The 27756-nt window shown below is 50.3% G+C and overlaps 1 protein-coding gene across 1 annotated transcript in view; it reads left to right on the top strand.

The window, feature by feature from the left end:
- The first annotated feature begins 4668 nt into the window (after positions 1-4668).
- TCEA3 (transcription elongation factor A3) overlaps positions 4669-27756 on the top strand; it is a 49102-nt gene continuing 26014 nt past the window's right edge. Inside the window, exons 1-5 of the mRNA XM_040229650.1 lie at positions 4669-4858; positions 10156-10218; positions 10963-11068; positions 11512-11656; positions 20010-20072. Coding sequence (XP_040085584.1) covers positions 4790-4858; positions 10156-10218; positions 10963-11068; positions 11512-11656; positions 20010-20072 — 446 coding nt within the window. The 5' untranslated portion in view covers positions 4669-4789. The remainder of the gene's footprint in view (positions 4859-10155; positions 10219-10962; positions 11069-11511; positions 11657-20009; positions 20073-27756) is intronic.

The raw sequence follows: 27756 nt of genomic DNA, 5'->3' as shown, positions 1-27756 counted from the left end.
TTAGCTGGCTTACACCCGAATAGTATTCCAGTTGTCTGCAGCCTGCATCCATCCGGTTGGTCAATGCCCATGCTGTACTGGCTGTTAAATATTCTAAATATCACTCCTTCTGAGGGACAGCACAGCCTTCCTGTGGACCTCTGCTAGATCCCCAGCCAGGAGGTAGGGTAGGGCTTACCCCCAGTTTGCCTACTTTCCTTATTTAGCCAGAAGGACAGGCGTGGTCTAGGATGATTATCATCACTTCCCTCCTGTTTCAGTCAGCTCAGGAGCCTTCAAGGGGAAGCAAAGGGCCAACAAAGGAGAGAGTGATAGAAATGGAGGGTGGAGACTTAGAGGTTCTGCTTCCTAGCATCAGAAATCCCACCATCACTTTCAGGCCCATACTGGAAAACAGACCTATGCCATCATCAGTCTCTAACACATCAGTTCTGTGGGCACTGGGCACTGAGTCCTGGCAGGGACAGACCGGGATGAGCGAGGGAGGCTGAAAGATGCCAATGGCCAACGTGGCAGCCTGGCCAGGGAGGCTGGGCTGTTTACCCTGGAGACCTGGCCAGTCTGTGATCCCACAGGAGCGGGGTTGTCTTCAGAGCCCCCAGTGACTGTTTTATTCATCTCAGATCTGTTATTATTTCATTCATCTCTAATAAAGGATTTTTTGGTGTAAATTTCAGTGGTATCATTTATGTGCTCTAAAGAGCCATAGAGAAGGGGAGAGATTCTTAGGGCTTGGAATTCTTGCTCTAGACTTGGAAAAGGGACAGCCTGGTGCAGAGCAGTAGATGGCAACCAGAGTGATTCTCCCCCCAAGGCCATATGGCAAGGCAAAGAAATCTTTTACTGTTCCCGACTGGAAGTTGATACTGGCATCTAGTGGCTAGCATTCAGGGCTGCTGCTCAACATCCTTCAGTTCACAGGCCAGCCCATCAAAACAATGAATTTCCAAAATGTTAATAGTGCCGAGGCTGGGAAACCAGGGTGTGAGGGAGAGCACTGGACTGGGAGTCTGGAGACCTGCAGTGTAGCTCTGCTTCAGTCCCTGCTTCGACTTCATCTCCCCTGAGACAAGGATTGGAGAGGGTAGTTTATTTGTGAGATGGTCCCAAGAAGCACAATGAGGGAGCAGGGATGTGAAACAGAAGGTCAAAAAACAGCAAAGGCGGGACTTCCCTGATGGACCAGTGGTCAAGAATCTGCCATCCAAGGCAGGGGGTGCGGATTCCACCCCAAGATCCCACGTGCTGCAGGGCAACTAAGCATGCCCGCTACAACTGCTGAGCCCGTGCGCGACTAGAGAGAAGTGACTACAGAGAAGCCCGCGTGCCCCAATGAAGATCCCACATGCCACAACTAAGACCCAAGGCAGCCAAATAAATAGATAAATATATTTTAAAATATTTCTTTAGCTGCACCGTGTCGTAGTTGTGGCATGTGGGATCTAGTTCCCTGACCAGGGATCGAACCCTGGCCCCCTGCATTGGGAACACACAGTTTTAGCCACTGGACCACCAGGGAAGTCCCCTAAATAAACGTATACTTTTAAAAAGAAGGGAAAAAAAGCAGTAAAGGGTGTGTGAATGAGTTACCACCGTGAGAAAGGAAGGGAACCTCTGACAGATGGTATTAATTAGATGGTCCCAAGTTGTCCCATGGAGACTGAAGAACTGGTGTATTTACCCCCAACTCTAGTCTCTTGCTGGTTCAGGGGTCCTTTCTAGGAGTGCCAGTTCTTAATTCTCAACTTCCAGGCTGCTCTGAAGCCTTCAGTCAGATGCAGGAAGCTGTCAGAGATGTGTTTAGGAACCTGATCCAAAGAACTGACTCATTTGAAAAGACTCTGATGCTGGGAAAGATTGAAGGTGGGAGGAGAAGGGGATGACAGAGGATGAGATGGTTGGATGGCATCACTGACTCAATGGACATGAGTTTGAGTAAACTCTGGGAGTTGGTGATAGGGAGGCCTTGACGTCAGTCCATGGGGTCGCAAAGAGTCGGACACAACTGAGTGACTGAACTGACCTGACCTCCAAAGTGGATGGGTAGGCAGAGGGGAGGTAGTGGGTACCGACTGATAATGGTTAAACAGTGCAATCCTAGGCCTCACTGGCTCTCAGTCTTCCCATCTGTACAAAGAAAGAATAGGACTTGATGTTTTCTTAGCGTCCGTTCAAGCCCTGATGAAAGTCTTGGCTTCTTTTGATGTCACTTAATTCACAGTGGGAGTTGGATGGAGATTTGAGAAAACTCAAGTCTGCTTTTTCAAAAAGACCAGTCGTAAGTAATTGCAGACAGCTGTCTCTTCAACCCAGAGGGGCTTGCTTGGGTTGATAAACCCTAAAAGTGGCTCATAGTGCTTTTTATGATCAGGCCACGCCCCCTCTGCACACTCCTGTCACCTCTGTGCTGTGGCCACGCCAGTTTCTCAGTTTCTTTAACCCTGACAAGGCCAAACTCTCCCATAAGTTTTGCCCATTGGGAATTCCAGCAGAATTGATTTGTACCTCTCAGGATGTTCAAGGCTAAAAGTGCATGGCACCTAGTAGGCGCTCAATAAATACATGTATGAATGAATGTTTCTTGTTCTCTCTCTCTCTTTTTCCTTTAATATTTATCTATTTGGCTGTGCTGGGTCCAGTATTCTTGCCTGGAGAATTCCACGGACAGAGGAGCCTGGTGGGCTACAGTCCATGGAGTCACAAAGAGTTGGGTCTTAGTGGTGGCACTCAGGATCTTTGATCTTCATTTCACCATGGGGGATTTTTTTTTACTTGTGGCATGTGGGATCTAGCTCCCTGACCAGAGATCGAACCTGGACCCCTGCATTGGGAGCACAGAGTCTTAGCCACTGGACCACCAGGGAAGTCCCTCTTCTCTTATTTCAACACTCTCCTCCGACCCCCCACCTCCCACTGAGCACATCTGCCCAAAGTTTAAACGTCATTTCTTCAGAGAACATGACGTGCCAAATGGTATAAAACCCCTTAGATATGTCTGTAAAGTATCCTCTACTTCCTCCTGACCCTCACCCTAGTTGTGATAACACAGAAGTGCCGGTGTCCATATTTGTAGGTTTTTCTTACCCAGAGACTGCCTCAAGCTTGCTGGGAAGTTTTAGCCCAATTTTAGAAATGGAGACTTGATTGGGAAAAAAGTTTGTTTATTTGAGTTTTATTAGCTCTGTAGTCCTGGAGAAGTGCATGAATTGTGTTCTGCAGGACTTCAAAATGGGGCAGGCGTATAAAGGAGAAAATGGCAAAGTTATAGTCAGTTACATGAGCTGTTTATCAGGAATTACAATTGCAGCTAGCCAGAAGTAAAGGTGCTTATGAAGTAAAGATTGGTTGTGGTCCAAAATGGTTACATAATTATAAGGGGAGACCTTGAGACAAAAAGGTTTGCAGCTGGCAGGTATTGTTCTGAGCACTCTGGTGATGTTCTTGGAGCTGGTACAGTTCAAAGAGAGCTTAAGGGTTTTGTTTAATCTTTTTTTTTTTTTTTTCTATTTGGCTGCACAGTACATGGTGTATGAGATTTTAGTTCCCCAACCAAAGATCGAACCCATGCCCCCTACAATGAAAGCAGAATCTGAACTACTGGACTGCCAGGGAAGTCCTGAAAGTTCAAGTGTTGAATGGTGCAGAGATATGTCTGATACCAGATCCTCAGTGGCTACCCAACTCCACATTTGTATGTCTGAACTGTGATCACGTATTTTAATTTCAGTTTGTCATCAGAAGCCAGATGAGTCCCTCAGTCATCCATTCTCTAAGGTTCTCTCAGGAAAGTCTGGATATTTCCCTTGAACACCCCCAGCTACAACTCCCCACACCCCACACACCGTGAACCATTTTCCCTGACTCCCCTCCCGGCCCATAAACACCCTTACACACACACTGCGCACACGCATAGATCATTTTCTATCAATTAAACCCACTCCTTTAGGGAGGGATGTGGGTCTGCTGGGGGCACTGGAGGGTCCTTCCACAGGAACACAAACGTGTGCACAGCTGTGGGGGCACAAATTTGTTTCCAGACCCAATCTCCTTGGGGAGGGAGCGTGCAGACCCTGAGTAAATAAAGGGCACTCACTCATCTGGATCCAAAGTTCTCAAAGTCAGGCGCACTTAGGGATCTCCCAAGCCCTCACCCGGACCAGAAACGCAAAACCTCGCTTCAACAAACAAAACTGAAGGCCACGGTGGCCCTGGATACACACACATGTGCGCAGGCCGTGTGCACCAATGAGTGAGCACGGAGATGGGCCAGAACTGGATTTCACGATCATGTAAAAATAAGGGGATTCGAGTATACAAAATTGCCTCCACCTGGGCATCGGCACGAACTAGGTGCGCCGGGTTTGAGCTGCAGTGGTTGCAGAGAGGAGCCCTCCTCGCCTCGACGGCCGCCCCCACTCTCCGGAGCGCCCTCCTTCCCAAATCTTCCTTCCGCTCCAGGGCCCCCACCCCGCCCCTCCAGGACCGGCCGGGCTCTCGCAGCCTTGTCCCTCTCCCGGGGAGGCCGGGCTGGCTGGCGCGGGCAATCTTTGCCCGGGCGAGTCCTTGAAGTCTATATTTAGTGCACGCCGCCCCTCCCCCACGTCGGGAGGCCCGCGGCAGAGGGGTTGGGGGGGGTGTGGGGGGAGCCCCGCCCCCGCCGGGCGTGTGTGTCGGGTGTGTTTGGGGCCCGCGCGGCTGGCGCGCCCTCTGCCTTTTTACGCCTCCGGCACCCCCCGCAGCCCGGCTGTGGCCCCTGCGCCCCTAGCCCCGCCGGGCGTCGCGGGCCAACATGGGCCAGGAAGAGGAGCTGCTAAAGATCGCCAAGAAGCTGGAGAAGATGGTGGCCAGGAAGAAGACGGTGAGGCTGCAGAGTTCGGGCTGCAACCCCTGCCCCCCGCCCCGGGACAGGCGCGGCGCGGGAGAGCCCGAGGAGTCCCAGGGGCGCGTGCTGGCCAGGCGCCCGGGAGGCGCGCGCGCGCGGGACTCGGGGACCCGAGGGAGGCGCGGCTGGGGCCGGGCTCCGCGCCCCGGGGGGGGGGGAAGACTGGCATCTCAGGGTGGGCGTGTGCGTGGCGCCGGGGGTGAGGTGTGGGGGCCGTCGGGTGGGGATTGGGGGAGCACCAAGCCAGCCCCCGAAGACCCGAAGGCTTCTTGTGCACGTCCGTCTGGACCTGCAGGGTTGGGGGCCCCCGGGTAGGTCGTGCGGGGCCCGGGAAAGAATGGGAGACAGGAGCTGGAAAAAGACTTTCGGAGCCTCTGGACTCTGCGTGTGCAAAAGCCCGGGGGGGAGCATTGGCGACCGCGGGACTGGGGACCCGGAGATAGGGGTGGGAAGGACTCCTGGGTGACCCGAGAAGTGGGAAGAAACTTGAGTTGATGAGGGTTGCTGAGCCATGTGTACCCCGCACCCCGGGAGTGGAGCTGGCCCAGAAAGAGCCAAGGGCCTGGGTTCCCGCAGCCGCACGGCTAGAGGCTCCAGGAGCTGTTGGCCACTCTCGCTTTCCTTGGCCGCGGGGTGGGGCCCGGGCCCCAGGCGGGGGCCTAACAGGTGTCGGGCGCAGCCGCTGCGCCCAGGGGGCCCGCCGGGCAGGGGAAACGGGGACCGGCTGGCGGCCAGGGCTGGGGGCGGGGGCGGCGGCGGCGGGGACAGCGGAGCCAGGAGGTTGAGAAGAATCAGGGCTGGCAGCCCTACCTGCGGGTCCCTGAGCGCTCAGTGCCCGGCTTGAAGTTAATATTTGATCCTTCCCGTGATCTTTGCCTCAAGTTGGCTGCTGCTCGATTCCTAGCCGAGCAAACTTGGCCTTGGGACAGGGAGGGCTGGGACTCACCCAGAGTAGGGTGAGAGGAGAGGGTAGCCTGGGAGGGTAGCCTGGCAGGCGGTCCCCCCTCCCCTTTGACACTGTCCCAGAACCCTCCTCCTCCTGCCATCCAGGGGAACGTTCGGAAGCAGGACTTGAATATCAACACACTCTGTAATCTTAGAAGCTCAGGAAAGGGCCGGACCCTAAGGGTGCCTTTAGAGCAGGGACAAGGGAGGGGTTGCTGGATCCATGGGGTGACAGGGAGCCCTCGAGTAAGACATGGGCAGTATTGAGTTGGTGTCCATGTGAAGACCAGAACCTCAGTTTCTTCATCTGTGAGATGAGATGACCTACCTCCTGGGAAGGATCGTCAATGGATTTTTTTTTTGGTCTCTGCTGGTGATGGTGAGGGTGGAAGACAGTGAAACCCTTAGGATGATCTGGGCTGGCGCTTGGGAAGGCTCAGAGAGTGACACGTGCTTTTGCTCAGCCAGAGGAAATGCAGAAACCTGCAGATTTTAAGGAGTCTCCGTTCCAGGATGCCCCAAAGTCAGTGAAACTGAGCCTCAGGTCATCAGACTCAGCTGCGCGTGGCAAACCCCAGCCTGGGTCTCCTGAACTAGATCCCACCTCAATCAGACAAGTTGTCCCAGCCCTGCCGGTTACTGACCCCCGACTTGGGCCAGGAGATTCTAGGCCTCTTGGTGAGAGGGCAAGAGTGGGAAGCTTAGGAGACCTGAGACGAGGCAGAGTGGCTGCGGAGGAAGGGACCTGCCCTGGCCTCCCCTCACCCCTTTCATGGCTCTAGACCCACCACTCTGCTTTCTCTCTCTAGCACTGGATTTCTTCTTCTGTGAAATGGGAAGAAGTAGTGTCCTTTGGCAAGGAGTCCTGTGGAAGTACTCAGAGCTCTCTCCAGGAAAGATGCAAGTCTGGCCACAGGGTCCCTGGAGCACAGAGCCGGTCTGCAGCCACGTCTGCGCCTGGGTTCTTGGCAGCATCTGGGTGGGCACAGAGCTCTGGGCATGTAACCTAGAAAGGTGGGGCCTGTTCTGGGAGCCAAAGTGGGCCCGCCCAGTGGTGGTTAGGGGGAGGACACACTTCCTGTAAGAAGACGGATCTTCCACGTTGCAGCTCAGGCCCGAGATTTACTGCCAGTTACTGAAGTCCTAGCAACTTAGGGCTTTTGTCAGACGCTGTAAGCGCATACCTTCTGTACCAGCCTCAAACATACAGCAAAATGCCACACAATCACACACACAGACATAGCTACATGCAGCCACACACCGTGTGGTTAAACGAGCAACTGTGAACATAAATAACGCATGACAGATGTGGTTACTGACCCTGACATGACTGACACACTGACCATTATATTTTCAGAAAAAGACATAAAGACAACTGTACACATGTTTAAACGTGTAAACATGTGTGTGTGCACCGTAAGCTGTGCCCCGACGTGCAAAGCTATAAACGTAGCAAACAGCTGCACTTACGTGTCCAGACGGGTTGTGACACAGACGTCATCCCACAAAGACAAATAGACACATTATATTGGGTTGGCCAAAAAGTTCGTTCGGGCTTCCATGACAGCTTTTTTGGAAAAACCTGAACGGACTTTTCCGTCAGCCCAGTCCTCTGAGCGGCATACACACAGCAGCTCCCCACCTGAACTGGAGATACTGCTGGCTGCATGTCCCATACGTACATGCCAAAAGACGTGCCTGGCAACATTTGCCCATGGCGTTGTGAGTTCAGCTACAACCGGCATGCATGGCTGTTCTCCAACATGACCCAGTTATATATACAGTGTGACATACACAGGCACACACCCAGTGGTGAGCTGGAACTGACTTAATGTTGATTGTTGAACTTTCAGGGATTTTGCAAGCTAGTTGTTAAGTACAGCAATTGTTTTTAACATTAAACTATGTGCTTACAATTATATTATGTTGAAAACAAATGTCATAAATACTCCAGAGTCATCACTTCCTTATTATTTTATTACTTTTTTCTGTCATCTATGGTCTGGAGGCTATTTATTATACTGTATTGTATCAATATGGGGCTTCCCTGGTAGCTCTGCTAGTAAAGAATCCACCTACAATGCAGGAGACCCCAGTTCAATTCCTGGGTTGGGAAGACCCCCTGGAGAAGGTATAGGGTACCCACTCCAGTATTCTTGGGCTTCCCTGGTGGCTCAGATGGTAAAGAATCCACCTGCAGTGCAGAAGACCTGGGTTGGGAAAATCCCTTAAAGGAGGGCGAGGCAACCCACTCCAGTGTTCTTGCCTGGAGAATCCCCAGGGACAGAGGAGCCTAGTGGGCTACAGTCCATGGGGTCACAAAGAGTCAGACACGACTGAGAGACTAAGCACAGCACAGCATATCAATATGGTCTGTATCACTCATTTCTTCCCAATGTCTCCTTCAATTCAATGACAGCTTACTCTAGCTTGACATTGCTGTAGGGAGAATATTGACGCCACGGAAACTGACGAACACTACAAATCAATTTTTCCCTTTGAGAACCTGCTGTTAAACATTTACCAACATACCACTGCACTTACCCATGTTGATATTTCATGACTGCAGACGTCTCGCCAGACCCATGTCCATACCTACTTGCATGGTTGTATAGTGGGTCAAACCCAAAAGGTTTGAATCCTAGCTCAGTTCCTTATAACATTGAGCAAAAATTCACTTCTGTTTCTTGGATTTCTCTTCTGTGAAAATGGGATCTTGATTCTTTAAAAATGAGAATAGTAATAGGACCTATCTCATAGAATCATTTCGAGAGTCAGAGGAGATCATGCATGTAAAATATTTAGAACCGTGCCCAGCAGATAATAAGCCTTTAATTAGTAGTACATGCAGAGTTATATGCCCACAAATTCACATGCACACACATCTGCAAGTCATTCCTCTGAAACATACTATGAACCCAAGTTCTAAGGGAGACTGAGGACTGACAGAGGGCACTTGGGGGACATGACCCCGGAAGCCTGGTAGGGTAGGGGTTGGCAGCTGGTACTGCACAGTGGGGCCAGGGCACAGGGCATACAGGACGCGGTCAGCTGGTGCTTCCCAGGGACCTGATCTCAGGACGGGAGGCTGGGGCTGGCTTCTAGGAAGTGGGTGGAAGACAGAGAAGACCGAAAGAGGACGGGGTGGTTCAGGGCCTGGCAACCAGCAGGTTCCACACCTGCATCTCTTGTCTTCTCCTCCCTCTTCCCCTTCCCGCCTCTGCTTTCCGCTTTATGCATTCACTCGGGGAGCACTGGGCTGTGTGCTGAACCCAGAGGTCTCAGAGATTACACAGTCCTCTCTACCCAAGAGAAAAGGAAAGTACATATCTTCACAAAAACTCGAATGTTCCCAGCTGCTTCATTTGCGGCAGCCCCAAATCGGAAACCGCAGCACAGTGCCATTCACAGGTGAATGGACCGACAAACTGTGGCCTCTGCCCACAGCGGCAAACAACCCAGTAACAGAAAGGAGCTGTGGCTCTGCACAGCAGTGGGCACAGAACCTTAGCATGGCAACACCGAGCGAAGAAGCCAGCCAAAAAGGCCCGTTACAGGCACATTCCGTGAAATCCTTAAAAATGCAAGAAAGTAGAATAGTGGTGCCTGGGGTTGGGGGTGCAGAGAGGGGTAGATTACCAAGGGGCGCAAGGAAAATGTCGGGGATGCTATGTTTATTTTGGGCTGCACTGTACAGCTTGCAGGATCTTATTTCCCCAAACAGGAATTGAACTTATGTCCCCTGCAGTAGAAGCAGAGTCCTAACCCCTGGACCACCAAGGAACTCCCTGACTATGTTCTTATCTTGATTGTGGCGATAGCTTCATGGATGTACATCAAAACTCACCAAATTGTAGCTTATAATATGTGTGGTTTAGTGTATGTCAGTTATACCCCAATAAAGCTGTTTTTAAAAAATAAAATATAAGCTGCAGTCCTCAACCTACAGAAGGTCAGAGTTGGGAAGTGAAGGTAAACCATGAGGTAATTAACTTTAGAGGAAGAGATGGGGAAGGAGAGAGCATTCCCAGTAGAACAGCAGGGTCAGGGGTCAGGGTGAGTGGGTAGGGCTGGACCCCGCTCAGACGGGCTGGAACCCAGATGGGTGGCGGGAGGTGAAGTCAGAGAGCTGGTTTGGGGCGGAAGCTGGTGCTTCTCTCTTCCTCTTCCTCGCCTCTCCTTTGACTGCTTGTCTGCCTGGATCTGTCACTGGAATAGCCGCCTTCCTTACCTCTTGCCGCCCTCCCTCCCACCAAGACTGCGCGATGGTCAGAGAGGGGCCCGGCAGACCCCACAGGCTTCAGCCCTCCCCTTGTGGCCTCCCACAGGAAGGGGCCCTGGACCTCCTGAAGAAGCTCAACAGCTGGCAGATGTCCATCCAGCTGCTCCAGGTGGGTGGCGATGGGCAGCCCCCCGGGGGCAGTGCCGGCGGCAGGAGGGCGTCCTTGTGCAGGAAGGAAAGACCCTCATGGGGAGCCCTCCCAGGAGGGGGTCGGGGGGGACTTCTGAAGGGAAGGCAGCAGGGGGGTCTTGAGGTACTCCAGGTGTGGGAACAGAAGCCTGCAGATGGCAACGGAAGCTTTCTGAGCTCTTGGGGCCCTCTGGGTCTGGGGACAAGACTGACCCGCTTTCTTTGAACCCCTAAGTTCCCAAGACCTGAGGTCTCTGGGATCCAGGAGGCCAGCGTCTCTGGGAGAGGTGAAAGCCCCCTCGTTTTTGCATTTTCCATGTGTTACCCATGTGGCCTCCAAAATTCTACCAGAAGCTCTTGGCCCTGAAAAGTTAGCACATACCCAAGCTGTAAAGTAGCCAGAGTTGTGTCTTAGGCTGAAATTTGAACTCCAGGACACCAGAGGGCAGAGAACAGGGAGGAGTCCTGGGCACCAGCCAGGCCTGTGGCTGCCACCACCGCCACCCCAGCTTTACTTCAAAGCTGCAGATACCCCTGCAGGTCGAGGGCCGGGCCATGGGCACTGACCTCTCTCAGGGCAGCAGGTCCATTATAAAGTCAGGGAGATAACCTCAGCCACAGTTCCAGGCTGAAGCCCTGGGGAGCCTGGGCCAGGGCAAGGGGATGGGTGCCCTGGAGCAGGTCTTGCCTTCCCAGGCTGGCTCCTGACCACCTCCCTTTGCAGACCACCAGGATTGGAGTCGCCGTGAACGGGGTCCGCAAGCACTGCTCCAACAAGGAGGTGGTGGCCTTGGCCAAAGTCCTCATCAGGAACTGGAAGCAGCTGCTGGGTGAGGGGGCAGGGTCCCTGGGGCCGAGTGTTTCTCCCCGCGCCTGGGTGCTGGCTTATAGCAGGTACCCAGAGTGTGGCTGTTGATGACTCAGCTACGACCCCCAGTGGCAGTGCCAGGGTTTGTCTGCTCCACAAATGTGGGGTTTGTAGACGGGCGAGCTTTCGTGTCTGTGTCCCCATGTGTGTATTTCTCTGTGCTTCATGTGTGTGGACACATCTGTATGTACACATTGGTGTGCGGAGATATCTTTCTGTCCCCTTGGTGAGCTTGAGCTTGCACCCACATGTGCACATTGTATGTGCATTTGTGTGTAAATGTGCATTTGTTGGGAGAGGGGTGAGGCTGCCCCAGTCCCTGCCCTTCGCTCCTTTCTCCCCCAGAGTCTAGGGTTTGGCTGAGACAGAGTGAGTTGAGGAACAATGTCATGATTCTGTTTTTAGACTCCCCAGCAACCCCCAAAGGAGAAAAAGGAGAGGAAAGAGTAAAAGCCAAGAAGAAGGAAAAAGGGCTTGACTGTTCGGATTGGAAGCCAGAGACAAGTCTTTCTCCACCAAGGAAAAAACGGGTGGAAGATCCCAAAGACAGGTACTTGTTCTGGGATGGCGAGAGGGGGCTGACGCTCAGCATGTCCTCTGACAGCACTTCTGTTTATATACCATCTTTTCGTCTTCACACACCAGGAGGTGGGTATTGTTATTTCCCTCTACAGTACCCACTCTGGGGGCCTTCTTGGCTCCGCCAGACTGACTCACGAGACTCAAACAGGCCGTCCCTGGTGGGGCTTCACCTCGAAGGATGCAGGGACAGGAGAGGCAGTGTGCCAGCAGGGGGCAGCTTCTCATCACCAAGGTGTTTCTCATTACCAAGACTTCTCAGAGGGCAGTGGTCCCCAGCCTTTGTTGGCACCAGGGGCCGGTGTCATGGAAGACAATTTTTCCATGGGTGGTGGGGTGGTGGGAGGGGCGAGGAGGATGGTTTCCGGATGACGCAAGCACATTACATTTACTGTGCACTTTAATTTCCATTATTGTTACATCAGCTCTACCTCAGGTCAGCAGTCCTTAGATCCTGGAGGTGGGGGACCCTTGTCATAGGGACCAGGCTGTGTCCAGAGCTATTCCCCTGCCCACCCGGATGACATTCCCAGGTACAAAGAATGAGACCTCCGAGGGCGGGAACTCGCATCACATCCTACAATTGTAAGTCCCATAAACCAGGTCTCCAGGATTCCAGCAAGGGCAGTGACCAGTTACAAGATTCACAGCACTCGGGGTAGCCTCAAGCTGCGGTTTTTCCATAAATCATTGATAGTTCTTTCATAGGCCTTTCCCGTCTAGACAGAGTTTACCAATCAGGGCTCATTTGCTCTAGACACAGTGTCACCTAGGAATACAGCTTGACGGTCCACCTTCGTCAGGGTTCCAGGTGAATGGGGCTGGGAACTTACTTGTGCACAGAGAAGGCGTATTTTGCTGGCTTTTTAGTCAAAATTGCCTTCCGCGATAAGGAAGCTGAAGATTGGGGAGCAGGGCCTTTCCCAGGGTCACACAGCCGTTATGTAACAGAGTGGGAGCCCCATCTTTGTCAGACCCCCACGCCTCTGCTGAGGTCTCAACTCTTTGTCTGTTCCCCTTTGCCCACCCCAGCCAGGGTCTCCAAAAATGCATGACTTTTTAAAAATATTTATTTATCTAGCTGTGCCGGGTCTTCATGGCAGCGTGGGGGATCTAGTTCCCTGGCCAGGATTTGAACCCAAGGCCCCTGCATTGGGAGCACAGAGTCTTAGCCACTGGACCACCAGAGAAGTCCCAATGCATGACTTGCTGATCGGCCCAAATGGCCTTGTCCATGACGGTAGATAAAAGCCTTCACGGACGCATTAGTAGGTCCTACCTATTCCCTACGTGACTAGTCAGATCACTTAATTCCTTCGGGAGGAGGTCATCTAATAGATAAGGGAATGAGACTAGGTGAGACTGACTAGTAACCGATGGTACTAGGTAGTTACAGACAATATGACTTGTGATATACCAACATTTTAAACCTTTAAAAACTGTATTTATATAATTAATTTATTTTTGGCTGCACTGGGTCTGTTGCTGTGCGTGGGCTTTCTCTACTTGTAGCACGTGGGGGCAACTCTGTGGTTACGGTGCTCGGGCTTCTCCCGGCCGTGACTTCTCTTGTTGTGGAGCACAGGCTCTTGGCACACGCACTTCAGTACCTGCAGCTCTCAGGCTCTAGGGCGCAGGCTCAGTAGCTGTGGCACATGGGCTTATTTGCTCTGGTCCCAGTCTTCTGGGGCCAGGGATCGAACCCACGTCCCCCGCATCGGCAGGTGGATTCTTAACCAGTGGACTACCAGGGAAGCCCTATAACATATTTTTACCACCCTTAATTAATTTTTGAAAGTACTGTAAATCTGGGACTTCCCTGGAGGTCCAGGGATTGAGAATCTGCCTTGCAATGCAGAGGACCTGAGTTCGATCCCTGGTCTGGGTACTAAGATTCCGCATGCCTCAGGGCAACTAAGCCTGTGCACCACAAGTACTGAGTTCGAGTTCTAGAACCCACAACCCGCAACCACTGAGCACATGTGCTACAACTGCTGAGCACATGTCTTGCAACCACTGAAGCCCTGGTGCCGTGGAGCTTATGCTCAGCAACAAGAGAAGCCATCACAGTGAGAAGCCTGCGCGCTGAGACTGGAGAGCAGCCCCTGCCCACCGTGCCTAGAGAAAGCCCATACCCGGCAGCAAAGACCCCGTGTAGCCAAAAATAAATAAACAAATCTGTTGCAGAAATAATGGAAGATATTTTAAAAGTATGAAAAAATCACATTCCCACCACCCAAAAATAATCACTGCTAATATTTTTGTACATGTTTTTCTCTGTTTTCTATAGTTACCATCAATTCTGTAGTCTGCTTTTTAAGATGCAGTACTTGTCAGCTTGGAATCTTCTGAATGTTCTGTTCTTTTCATTCTGCTAATTTTGCAATCATATCCCACTTGAGGAAATGGTCATTGGCATTTAATGTTTCACATGGTGTGTTTGGTTTTCCCAAAGGGATTAAAAGGTTGGCCTCCAGGGATCCTGTGATCCACCATGCCTAGCATGGAGTGAGCATTTACTGAGCATTGCCAGGCCCAGCTGTACCAGTGGAATCCCCTGTGGAAAATTCATGCTCTGGCTGGTCTAGCCATGTCTGGAGCACCTGTTTGGTTCTGAAAGTAAAAGTGTTAGTTTCTCAGTTGTGTCCAATTCTTTGTGACGCTATGGACTGTAGCCCACCGGGCTCCTCTGTCCATGGAATTCTCCAGGAAAGAATACTGGAGTGGGTCATCATTCCCTTCTCCAGGGGAATCTTCCCCACCCAGGGATCGAATTTGGGTCTCCTTCATTGCAGGCAGATTTTTCACCATCTGAGCTACCAGGAAAGTTTGGTGCTGAGTACCTTGGCAAATAAATGAAGGACTAGGATCTTGTGACATACAGTTGAAAGACTAGAGGCTGAAGTATTGGGCGAGAAGAGCAAATGGGATATGGGACTAGTCTGTGGAATAGGGAGTATAGACATCTGGGTACAGATGGCAGCTTGGGCACAGATGTTTCCTTTAGTTCTGTCCCCAAATCCCGCCGAATGATCAGCAAAGGGATTTCCTTTAAAGGCCTACCGAGACGACAGGTGTGGGCGAGGAGACAGTTGGAAAGCAGAAAGCAAATTTCTAGGCTGATGTTGATCACTTACTCCTTAGACTCTGAGATTCACTGTTGTGACCTGAAAAATGAACATCATTATCTCATTATATGTAACGTTTATATGCAGAGCTCAGTCCCTCAGTCGTGTCCCCTCTTCACGACCCCCATGGACTGTAGCCCACCAGTCTTCTCAGTCCATGGAATTCTCCAGGCAGGAATACTGGATGGGTTGCCATTTCCTTAGGGGATCTTCCCAACCCAGGGATCAAACCTGTTGGCAGGCAGATTCTTTATCACTAAGCCACCTGGGAAGCCCTAAAATTTATATAACTATAAGTGAGTGATAAGTGAAGTCGCTCAGTCGTGTCCGACTCTTTGCGACCCATGGACTGCAGCCTCCCAGGCTCCTCTGTTCATGGGATTTTCCAGGCAAGAGTACTGGAGTGGGGTGCCTTTCCCTATATGTGTATATATGTATATAGCCTTCTAGGATTTTTCCTGTGCATCTACCCATGAAATACTTATTGTATTAATAAAATGGAATTAAACTCCATATACTATTTTGTAGCCTTTTCACATCATATATTTATTCCAACAGTGAGTCACGTTTAGGGTAAAAAGTTTAGAAAGTCAAATACAAGAAGAAAATAACAGAAATGATCACTGTTAACATCTTGATGTATATCTTTCTTATCTTTTTAAGAACATATATGTGTGTGTGTGTGTATATATATATATATATATATATAGAGAGAGAGAGAGAGTTATATTTTCTTAGAAAATTAGAATCACACTATAATACTGTTTTATAACCAGCATTTTACATTTAACAGTATCCTAGGGTGTTAAACTGTTGATGCCAGCTCACTTTTCATAGCTGGAGCTATGAGATGAAGTTGTCTCCATGGCTGAGCAGAGAGTGGGGTGGTTGTCCCCCTACCTTGCTGGGAGAATCCAGTGGGCAGGGGTCCTATTTCAGTTCCATTGGTGAAATTCCTTTCCTTTTAATTTTCTTAATTGATATTATCATATATAAACACTATAACCACATTATTATATAAACACTTTAACCACATTACTAAAATTTAAAATAAGAATTAAAAATATTTCTCCACAATGTGCCGCTTCTGAAAAAAGAAACAGCTTGTATTTTCTTCCTCTTCCCTTCTAGGCCTGATCTACTTACATAATTTTACCATTCCTATAGACACAAGGGACAATTACATCCCTGTTTATTTATCTTTCTAATGTATTCTAGGCATTTTTTTCATGTTCCTGAATAGTTTTCATAATGATCCTTCACAAAAATGGCAGAATTTTTCTGGTTTGTTCTAAAAAGCGATGAGGAAAGGCCAGAAAATGGGCAGTCCCAGGGAGAGGAAAGACTCATGTCTCCCCTCCTTTCTCCCACTGCAAGAATCTCCGCTCCCAGCTCTGCCTGCCCCTGTCCCTCCCTGTGGGGCAGTCGGGGGGGACCCCACAGAGGAGCTCCCAGGGCCCAGCGTGGGACTGGAGGGGACATGCAAAGGAAGGTCTCTGCCCCTCTCCGTCTCTGCTGCCTCCCGCTGTGTTTAAGCTGGGGCAGAGGTCCACAGGATCGTTAAGAGCTGGCACCTGAAACTTTCTCACCTGCTGTCCCCCAGGCCATGTGGAGGATGAGATGGGAGCTGGAAATCCATGCAGGAGCCTTATTATTATCTGGAAAAGAAGCAATCAGCTACCTAGAATTAGGGAGCACTGAGGAGTTCTTCGTGGTGGGAACTGCAGTAGGGATGTTAATGACCTAGTCTTCCTTCTAGCCAGCCCACAAACACAGGTCCTTTTCCCAGCGTTTGACAGATGAAGGAGCTGATGCTCGAAGAAGATGACCTGCCCAGGGGCAGGGCTGGGATCCCAGCTCATGTCACTGGCCTGTGCTCTGTGCACTGGTCCACCGCTCGGCGGTGTCCGAGTCTTTGCAGTCCCCTGGACTGTAGCCCGCCAGACTCTTCTGTCCAGGCAAGAATACAAGAGTGGGTTATCATTTCCTTCTCCAGGGGATCTGCCTGACCCAGGGCTCGAAACCATGTCTCCTACATTGGCAAGTGGACTCTTTACCACTGCGCCACCTGGGAAGCATGTCACCGCCTCCCTTTTTAGAGTGGTAATTGTCATGTATGTTTACATGCATGGAGAAAAAGACGAGGGAAGGATCTTAAACGTAAACGATCTTACCTCTGGGGAAGTGTCTTTTTCCACATTTTCTAAAAATCATTTCATTACTGTTTGACTTCACAGCCTTCAGCAACAAATATTCATAGAGCACCTACTCTGTGGCAGGCACTGTTCTGTTCACTTAGGCGAAGTCAGTTGAGTTGAGTATATTAGATTGGGCTTCCCAGAAGCAAACCCTGAGACATGGATTTAAGTGCAGGAGGTTTATCTGGGAAGTGATTTCAGGAAATGCAGACAGAGGAGAGAGGAAGTGAGACAGGTAAGGGAGGGGAACCGGCACAGGGTGTGATCCTGAGCAGGTTACTGCCCTGAGTGGTGGTGGTTGAATCACTAAGTCGTGACTCTTGCGACCCCATGGACTGTAGTCTGCCAGGTACCTCTATCCATGGGATTCTCCAGGCAAGCCTACTGGAGTGGGTGGCCATTTCCTTCTCCAGGGGATCTCCCCAATCCAAGAATCGAACCCAGGTCTCCTGCATTGTAGGCAGATTCTTTACCAACTGAGCTACAGGGGAAGCCAGGGCTAAAATCCTGCTGGAGATGGTGGAGGACACACCTCAGTTGATCCACTAGAGGGCTGAGGAAGCTGGAGTACTTACCCATCTATTCCCCTGTGTTTGGTTGAGGGCTGTTCCTGGGGTTGTTAACTCCCCTGCGATTTCTGCCCATCGGCCTGCTGGCGCTGGCTGGCACAGGGAGAGCCCCAGGGGATCTTGAAGAAGGAAGTCCTTGGGTCCCAGTGCATTTGGGAGGAGTGCCCAAGGGATGATGGGGACTCAGCATAGACAGCATCCACCACAGGGAACAAAACCCACCATATTCTGCTCTTGTGAAATTTACACGGTAGGTTGCTTGGACAAAGCATAAAATAAGTAAGCAAATTATGTGGTTGGTTAGACAGTGACACCTACGCTGGAATTAAAAAGGAGAACTGGGGACTTCCCTGGTGGCCCACTGGTTGAGAGTCTCCCTGCCAGTGCAGGGGGCATGGGTGTGATCCCTGGCCCAGGCAGATCCCACATGCCCATCCACGTGCCACAAGTACAGAGCCCGCAGCCCTGGAGCCTGTGCTCGCTGATAAGAGAAGCCACTGCAGGGAGAAGCCCGCGCACCGCAACTCCAGAGCAGCCCCTGCTCACTGCATCTAGAGAAAGCCCAAGTGCAGCAGCAAAGACCCAGGGCAGCCGAAAATAAATAAATAAATGACTTAAAGGGGAAAAAGAGAGAGCTGGGTAAGTGACATGCGGAATAGGAGTTACAATTTACAAGCAGATTAATGTGACAAAAACGATGAAAGGGGGAAATACGTTCTATACAATAAAAAGGATGTGTGTAAGTGTGCTCAGTCGTGTCTGACTCTTTTTGAGGCCATGGATTATAGCCCACCCAGGCTCCTCTGCCCATGGAATTTTCCAGGCAAGAATACTGCAGTGGGTTGCTATGTCCTACTCCAGGGAGTCTTCCCGACCCAGGGTTCTTACCCGAGTCCCTTGCATCTCCTGCATTGGCGGGTGGATTCTTTACTGCTGTGCCACCATGGGAAGCCCTAAAAAGGTTGTAGCTACATGTATTTTGTAGAATGGGGCGGGGGGTGATTTTTCACTTCTAGTCACATCACCCTGATATAACTACAGCTAGCATTTGGTTGCCCACTCCAGTGTTCTTGCCTGGAGAATCCCAGGGACGGGGGGGCCTGGTGGGCTGCCATCTATGGGGTCGCACAGAGTCGGACACGACTGAAGCGACTTAGCAGCAGCAGCAGCATTTGGTTATGGGCTTCCTTCCCTGGTGGCTCAGACGGTAAAGCGTCTGCCTGCATTGCGGGAGACCTGGGTTCAATTCCTGGGTGAGGAAGATCCCCTGGAGAAGGAAATGGCAATCCACTCCAGCACTCTTGTCTGGAAAATCCCATGGACGGAGGAACCTGATAGGCTACAGTCCATGGGGTCGGAAAGAGTCGGACACGACTGAGCTACTTCACTTTCATAGCTCAGTTGGTAAAGAATCTGCCTGCAATGCAGGAGACCAGGGTTTGATCCCTGGGTTGGGAAGATCCTCTGCAAAAGAGAAGGGCTACCCACTCCAGTATTCAGGCCTGGAGAATTCCATGGACTGTATGTATAGTCCATGGGGTCACAGAGAGTCGGACATGACTGAGCGACTTTCAAAAATGGAGAAGGAAATGGCAACCCACTCCAGTATTCTTGCCTGGAGAATCCCATGGACATAGCAGCCTGATAGGCTACAGTCCACGGGGTTGCAAAGAGTCAGACACGACTGAGTGACTTCAGTCACTCAGCATTTGATTGTATTTCCTTTTCATCTTTTTCTTTCCTAGGCATTAGTCCTCTTGCCTGGCCTCAGACACAGTATGCATCTAAGTTTGCACCCTCCTTTCTCACTTGCCATTTTAAACCCAGTTCTTGCAGCTCTGAGGCCCACCTCCTCCTCCCCTCCTCTTAAAGTGCCCACAGGGGAGGCTGAGGCTGATTTACTCCGACTCCTCATGAAAAGTGATCATCCGAGGAGTTCAGTCCATCGGTTCCAGCTAGCCAGGGCCTGCCTGACAGCAAGGAGGAAGGACCTGCAGAGAATAGTAATTAGTAACACATGACATATGGAGAAGGAAATGGCAGCCCCCTGCAGTGTTCTTGCCTGGAGAATCCCAGGGACGGGGGAGCCTGGTGGGCTGCCGTCTATGGGGTCGCACAGAGTCGGACACGACTGAAGCGACTTAGCAGCACATGATATAACACATGGACCACATCTGCCGTATCTGGTGCTTGGCAGATCTTGGTCTCCTTCCCTCCTGTTACCTCATTTGATGGTGGGTGGGTGAAGGGGGCCAGCCAGCACCTCCTGGGGCTCCTCCTGCCAGGCAGCTGGGGTCCAGGTGGACTTCGTCATCCCCAACCCAGCAGGCCTGGCTCCGGGATGCTTCCTCCCTGGACTCTGATCTCTCTAGGTCAGCACTGATGCTCATCGACCAAAGCATCTCATCTCCACTTCCTCTTCCTTTCAGGAGAGACTCTGTGGACTCCAAGTCTTCAGCCACCTCCTCTCCAAAAAGACCATCAATGGAAAGGTAAAGGAAGCCATGGGCCTCTGCACCCCAGAAGTCCTGTTCAGCATGTGTGTGTGTCGCTCTGTCTTACTGGAGGAATCCCGAGGCAGGAGAAAGGAGGAAGCTTCCTGTGTTGCACTGACTCCAATTCCTAGGACCCACGCAGTAAGGGTGGCGGGGGAGGCCTCTGAATCAGAGGTATGGTTCCTTCACTGGGGTGCCTGACCAATCGCTATTATCCCATTGCTGTCTGGGGAACATTCTCAAAGTCAAGTTGAACCCAATGAAACAGGTCTTGAGAGCCTGTACCTGGATTGGGATCTCTGGGTTTGGGGCGGAACTGGTATCAACCCTGAATTATCATGTCACTCATTCATCAAATATTTATTGAGGGCCTACTGTGTGCCAAGAATTATTCTAGGTGCCAAGGATATAGCAGTGAACAAAAGAGACAAAATCGTCTAGGGCATGAGGCCTTTATTCTAATGGGTGAAAGTGAAAGTCACTCAGTCGTGTCCAACTCTTTGTGACCACATGGACTATACAGTCCATGGAATTCTCCAGGCCAGAATACTGGAGTGGGTAGCCTTTCCCTTCTCCAGGGGATCTTCCCAACCCAGTAATCGAACCAGGGTCTCCTGCATTGCAGGCAGATTCTTTACCAACTGAGCTATCAGGGAAGCCCCATATTCTAATGGGGGAAACTGGTAATACATATGATAAGTAAATATTGTTGTTTAATCACTTAGTCGTGTCCAACTCTTTGCGACCCCATGGACTGTAGCCCTCCAGGCTCCTCTGTCCATGGAATTCTCCAGGCAAGAATACTGGGGTGGGTTGCCATGCCTGTCTCCAGGGGATCTTCCCAACCTGGAGATCGAACCCACATCTCTTACATCTGCCTGCATTGGCAGGTTGGAAAGGGTGGTCACTGCAGTGGTCAGGAGAGCCCTCACTGAAGAGATGACCTGCGAGCAAAAACATGAAAGAAACAAGGAGTTAGCCGGACAGACATTGGGGTCATTCCACACAGGAGGCCTGCAAGGGGGAGTGTGCCTGGCAGGGTCAGGCAGCCGTGAGGTGGCCAGCGGGTCTGGAGTGAATAAGTAAAGGTGGGAGTTGGAAGATGGTGTGAAACAGGAACCCCTGGAGAGTACTGAGCATGGGAATTCTGGGAGTGAATTTATCAGAATCCCTCTTGCTGCTGTGCTAGGTTGTCAGGGCCACAGACAGAAGCAGAGAGACCAGCCAGGAGGCTGTTTCGATAATTCAGGGAAGATGTGAGGGTGGCTTGGATCAGAGTGACAGCATGGAGGTGGGGAGAAGTGGGAGACCCTGGGTATATGTTTTAGGGGGGCCACACCCTGCATCATGTGGGATCTTAGTTCCCCAACCAGGGATCAAACCCACGGCCCCTGCAGTGGAAGCTGGAGTCTTAACCACCGGACGACCAGGGAAGTCCTGACCCTGGATGTAGTTTGAAAGGAGAGCTATCAGGATTTCCTAACAGATTGGATGTGGAGTACAAGAGAAGAATAAGTGTCAGGATGCCTCCAGGACTTTTCATGTGAGTGTCTGTGAGGATGGAGATACCGTGAACTGGTATGGGGAAGACGCTGTGTCGGTCGGGCTTGAGGTGGGAGATCAAGGGGTCAGGTTTGGATATGTTGGATTTAGGGGTGTACAAACCACTTGGGTGAAGAAATTGAATATGCAGTAGGTTATACCAGTCTGGAATTCAGGAAGAAGGCCTGGGCTGGAAACACAAATTTTAGTTGTTAATGTGTAGCTCGCATGTGAAGCCACTAACCTGGATGAGATCACCCAGGAGAGACTGTGGATAGAGGAGTGTGCGTTGTGGCCCGGGAGGGAGGTCAGAGGTCAGAGCAGAAGAACCAGAGCAAAGGGAGAGCAGGCCAGGCCAGGAAGTGGCTTAGAGGTGGATCAAGGCAAATGATTAGGATCCATGGGCCATATTGGATGCTCGGGTGACTGGAAGGAGTGGTAAGGGGGTTGACTTCTAGGGCAGTATGTTTGGAAGCTGCCCAGTTCTTTTGGGCTTTTTTTGTTGTTTAGTTGCTCAGTCGTGTCCGACTCTTTACAGCCCCAGGGACTGCAGCACGCCAGGCCTCCCTGTCCCTCACTAGCTCCCGGAATTTGCTCAAACTCATGTCCATTGAGTCAGTGATGCCATCCAACCATCTCATCCTCTGTCGTCCCCTTTTCCTCCTGCTCTCAATCTTTTAGGCCTAATATACCAGTAAGACTAGGTCAGATTTGGAGAAGGAAATGGCAACCCACTCCAGTATTCTTGCCTGGAGAATCCCATGAACGGAGGAGCCTGGCAGGCCGTGGTCCATGGGGTCGCAGAAAGTCAGACACCACTGAAGCAACTAAGCACGCATGTACCAGTAAGACTGACATTGGAAAGAAAAAAAGGGGCACAAAAATTAGGTCATTTAAGGTTTTATGAAGGTTAAACAGGCCTGGGATGTTGATGGGGCAGCTGTGCTGAGCATCCCCACCGTGGCAGCTGAATGCCAGCCCCAGCCGATGAGAGAGGCTCTCTGCTTGGAGCACAAATCTGAGGTTGCAGCCTGCCAGGGAAGAAGAGAGTTCTGTGGCTGATTGCTATTGTCTGCCACAGGCGATGCCTCGGAATTGAGGTTCCAGCATAGTTCTTGGTTCTAAACTAATCAGTCCTGAATATTCATTGGAAGGACTGATATTGAAGCTGAAGCTGCAATACTTTGGCAACCTGATGCCAAGAACTGACTCATTGGAAAAGACCCTGATGCTGGGAAAGATTGAAGGCAGGAGGAGAAGGGAAGGGGACGACAGAGGATGAGATGGCTGGATAGCATCACCGACGCGATGGACATGAATTTGAGCAAACTCTGGGAGTTGATGGACAGGAAAGCCTGGCGTGCTGCAGTCCATGGGGTCGCAGAGAGTTGGACACGATTGAGCGACTGAACTGAACTGAACTTCCTGGTTTGCAGACAGCCACCTTCTCACTTTGTCTACACATGACTGAGAGAGACAGAGAAAGAGGGAGATTTCATGCTCTGGTCTCTCTTCCCTTTTTTTTTTTTTTTTTTTTCTGGCTGTACCATGCGGCATGTGGGATCTCAGTTCTACCTACCAGGGTTAAACCTGTGCCTCCTACAGTAGAAACCTGGAGTCCTAACCACCAGGGAATTCCCTGTGGTCTCTCTTATTCTTCTAAGGACATTAATCCCGTCATGAAACTTCACCCTCTTGACCTCATCTAAACCTAATAATCTCTCAAAAGCCCCACCTCCAAATACTATCACAGTGGGAGTTAGGGCTTTTCAGTTCAGTTCAGTTGCTTAGTTGTGTCTGACTCTTTGTGACCCCATGAATCACAGCCCACTAGGCCTCCCTGTTCATCACCATCTCCCGGAGTTCACTCAGACTCACGTCCATCAAGTCCGTGATGCCATCCAGCCGTCTCATCCTGGGTCGTCCCCTTCTCCTCCTGCTCCCAATCCCTCCCAGCATTAGAGTCTTTTCCAATGAGTCAACTCTTCGCATGAGGTGGCCAAAGTACTGGAGTTTCAGCTTTAGCATCATTCCTTCCAAAGAAATCCCAGGGTTGATCTCCTTCAGAATGGACTGGTTGGATCTCCTTGGCATTCCAAGGGACTCTCAAGAGTCTTCTCCACACCACAGTTCAAAAGCATCAATTCTTCGGTGCTCAGCTTAGTTCACAGTCCAACTCTCACATCCATACATGAACACTGGAAAGACCATAGCCTTGACTAGACGGACCTTAGTCAGCAAAGTAATGTCTCTGCTTTTGAATATGCTATCTAGGTTGGTCTAACTTTTCTTCCAAGGAGTAAGCGTCTTTTAATTTCATGGCTGCTGTCACCATCTGCAGTGATTTTGGAGCCCCCCAAAATAAAGTCTGACACTGTTTCCACTGTTTCCCCATCTATTTGCCATGAAGTGATGGGCCCGGATGCCATGATCTTCGTTTTCTGAATGTTGAGCTTTAAGCCAACTTTTTCACTCTCCTCTTTCACTTTCATCAAGAGGCTTTTTAGTTCCTCTTCACTTTCTGCCATAAGGGTGGTGTCATCTGCATATCTGAGGTTATTGATATTTCTCCCAGCAATCTTGATTCCAGCTTGTGTTTCTTCCAGTCCAGCGTTTCTCATGATGTACTCTGCATATAAGTTGAAGAAGCAGGGTGACAATATACAGCCTTGACGTACTCCTTTTCCTATTTGGAACCAGTCTGCTGTTCCATGTCCAGTTCTAACTGTTGCTTCCTGACCTGCATACAGGTTTCTCAAGAGGCAGGTTAGGTGGTCTGGTATTCCCATCTCTTTCAGAATTTTCCACAGTTTCTTGTGATCCACACAGTCAAAGGCTTTGGCATAGTCAATAAAGCAGAAATAGATGTTTTTCTGGAACTCTCTTGCTTTTTCCATGATCCAGCGGATGTTGGCAATTTGATCTCTGGTTCCTCTGCCTTTTCTAAAACCAGCTTGAACATCAGGGAGTTCACGGTTCACGTATTGCTGAAGTCTGGCTTGGAGAATTTTGAGCATTACTTTACTAGCATGTGAGATGAGTGCAGTTGTGCAATAGTTTGAGCATTCTTTGGCATTGCCTTTCTTTGGGACTGGAATGAAAACTGACCTTTTCCAGTCCTATGGCCACTGCTGAGTTTTCCAAATTTGCTGGCATATTGAGTGCAGCACTTTCACAGCATCATCTTTCAGGATTTGAAACAGCTCAACTGGAATTCCATCACCTCCACTAGCTTTGTTCGTGGTGATGCTTTCTAAGGCCCACTTGACTTCACTTTCCAAGATGTCTGGCTCTAAATTAGTGATCACATCATCATGATTATCTGGGTTGTGAAGATCTGTTTTGTACAGTTCTTCTGTGTATTCTTGCCACCTCTTCTTAATATCTTCTGCTTCTGTTAGGTCCATACCATTTCTGTCCTTTATCGAGCCCATCTTTGCATGAAATATTCCCTTGGTATCTGTAATTTTCTTGAAGAGATCTCTAGTCTTTCCCATTCTATTGTTTTCCTCTATTTCTTTGCATTGATTGCTGAAGAAGGCTTTCTTACCTCTTCTTGCTATTCTTTGGAACTCTGCATTCAGATGCTTATATCTTTCCTTTTCTCCTTTGCTTTTTGCTTCTCTTCTTTTCACAGCTATTTGTAAGGCCTCCCCAGACAGCCATTTTGCTTTTTTGCATTTCTTTTCCACAGGGATGGTCTTGATCCCTGTCTCCTGTACAATGTCACGAACCTCATTCCATAGTTCATCAGGCTCTCCATCTATCAGATCTAGGCCCTTAAATCTATTTCTCACTTCCACTGTATGAACTAGCAGTTTTCCCTACTTTCCTCAATTTAAGTCTGAATTTGGTAATAAGGAGTTCATGATCTGAGCCACAGTCAGCTCCCGGTCTTGTTTTTGTTGAGCATATGGATTTTTGCCTAAGGGACACTGTCTATACTGCACTGTAATAACGGGAGGTTAGGGAGGGGCACTATTGGCATTTAGTAGGCAGCAGCCAGAGATGCTAGATGTCCCAGAATGTGAAGGACAGCCCTGTGTCAAGAAGGATTGTCTTATCCAAAAATGAAATGCTGGCCAGTAACCCATTTCTGGGTTTGATGCTGTAATAAGCACATTGGACATTTATGTCAGGGTTTATACCTTCAGGCTCCTCTCCTTCCTTTGCCCTGTGGCCTGGAAGTCTCTTGGCTCCCTCCCGTAATGCCTTCTTTCTCTGAGGGTTGGTCAGGCAGAGTATGTTTGTCCTTCCAACAGCTGTGCCATTTCCTGCTGGTTCAGTATTGGGGGTGGGCACCCCAGAGGGAGAGAAGCAAGTCTTGTAAACTCACTTTATCCACCACTCAGACTGTTCCCTGCATTCTTTACCTCCATTTCATCTTTGTCTTCCATTCATTCACTCATTTGCTCATTCATGCTTCATTCATTAAGCCAGCACATTTGGTTTTGTTTGTTAAATATTTTATTTTTAGCTGCACTGGGTCTTAGTTGTGGCATGCAGGGTCTCTGATCTTTGTTGCAGCATACAGGATCTTTAGTTTCAGCATGTGAGATCTAGTTCCCTGACCTGGGATCGAACCTGGGCCCCCCTGCATGGGGAGCAAGGCGTCTCAGCCACTGGAACACCAGGGAAGTTTCCCAGCAAGCACATTTGTTAAGCACCCCCTGACAAACTCAACGTCTTCCAGGGGTCGAGGACATGTGGACACACTGGGTGACTAGTGGAGAATACCTGCCCGTCTGAAGGGGGCACCCACTACCCAGCCCCAGCTGGTGGTTGCTTTATGGATATGACACCCAGCATGCCATCCCTTCCAATTTTTAAAGGAAAGCTGGCCAACTAGATTTTCCTAAGAAATGCCCAGTTTTATGTATTAGCAACATATTCCTATTTTCCTAAGACACAGTAGCTCAGACAAAACTCCTGTGTAGCCCATCAGTTTGTGACCTCCAAAGCGAAGCAAGGAGACACCAAAATGCTTGTTTTTTGAAGCTCTTAACACATAATGAGAACACAGTGTCTCAACATGACTGGAGAAGTCAAAGGAGACTTCAGGGAAGAGAGAGTATTTGTGCTGAGAACTGAAAGATGGGTTGCCTGGTAGACCACCACCCAGTAGAGGGCATCCCAGGCGGAGGGAATGGCACGTGCAGAGGTGTGGCTGTATGAGTGAGCCTGGGGCTCAGGAACTGTGGCAGGAGTACCAGGAGACAGACCGCAAAGGGCACCCCTGTGACAGAGAGGGCGGCACTTGGCCAGCTTTCACCCGAGCAGTTTCGGCAAGCTTGGTGGTGCAAGTAACCGAAATGCCCTCAAGGTGGCGCAGAGGAGCAGCAAGACCGGCCTCCAGGTGCCTCTGCTCAGACCTGGTTGGTGAGGATTTTTTCAGAGCTTGGCGATGTCAGACCACAGGCTGGTGCTGGCCCTGGTGCATCCGGGGAGCAGAAGGAACCAGCTGACAAATCCAGCCTCCCCACCCTTGCCCACAATACCCTCTCTGCAGTTCAGCACAGTTCCCACTCGCGTGCACTGAAAACAAAATGAGCCTGGCTGCCTGATTCGCCACCCAGACACAAATCCCAGCCAGCCAGCCAGCGCCTCTCCAAGAGGCGGGACTATGGCTGGGAGGGCCCGCCAGGGAAGTGAGGGGGGAAGTGCAACAGGCAGCCCAGTCTGGCCCAGGAAAGGGGACTCTGGAAAGCTCTCTGCCTTTTAGAGGAACAGTGAGATGTGTTGAAAAGAATTTGGAAGGCAGACAGACCTAGATGTGTGGTCTGTCTCTGCCATTTGCAAGTTGGATAACCTTGAGTACGTAAATTCAGTTCTCTGAGCCTCAGTCTCTTGAACCGTAAGATGGGGATAACTGACCCCCACAAGGTCACTGTGAGACTCAAACGAGGTAATGCAGTGCTTAGCACCATCCCTAAACCAAATGGGTGCTCAGTGGATGCACAGTGTTCAGTAAGAGTACTCACACTTAATGTGGCCATCTGTGTAAATTATCATCTAATAGTCTGCTGCTGGAATTATCTTAGATGCTTTAATCTTCTAAGCAGCTCTATAAGGTGAGCACTGTTGTTCTATTTGCATTTGAGAAAACTGAGGCACCTAGAAGTTAAGGAACTCATCCTAG

This window comes from Oryx dammah, unplaced genomic scaffold (assembly GCF_014754425.2).
Source record: "Oryx dammah isolate SB20612 unplaced genomic scaffold, SCBI_Odam_1.1 HiC_scaffold_27, whole genome shotgun sequence".
Lineage (NCBI taxonomy): Eukaryota > Metazoa > Chordata > Mammalia > Artiodactyla > Bovidae > Oryx > Oryx dammah.
Note: the sequence above shows the minus strand (reverse complement) of the source record. Positions and strands in the feature narration are given on the sequence as shown.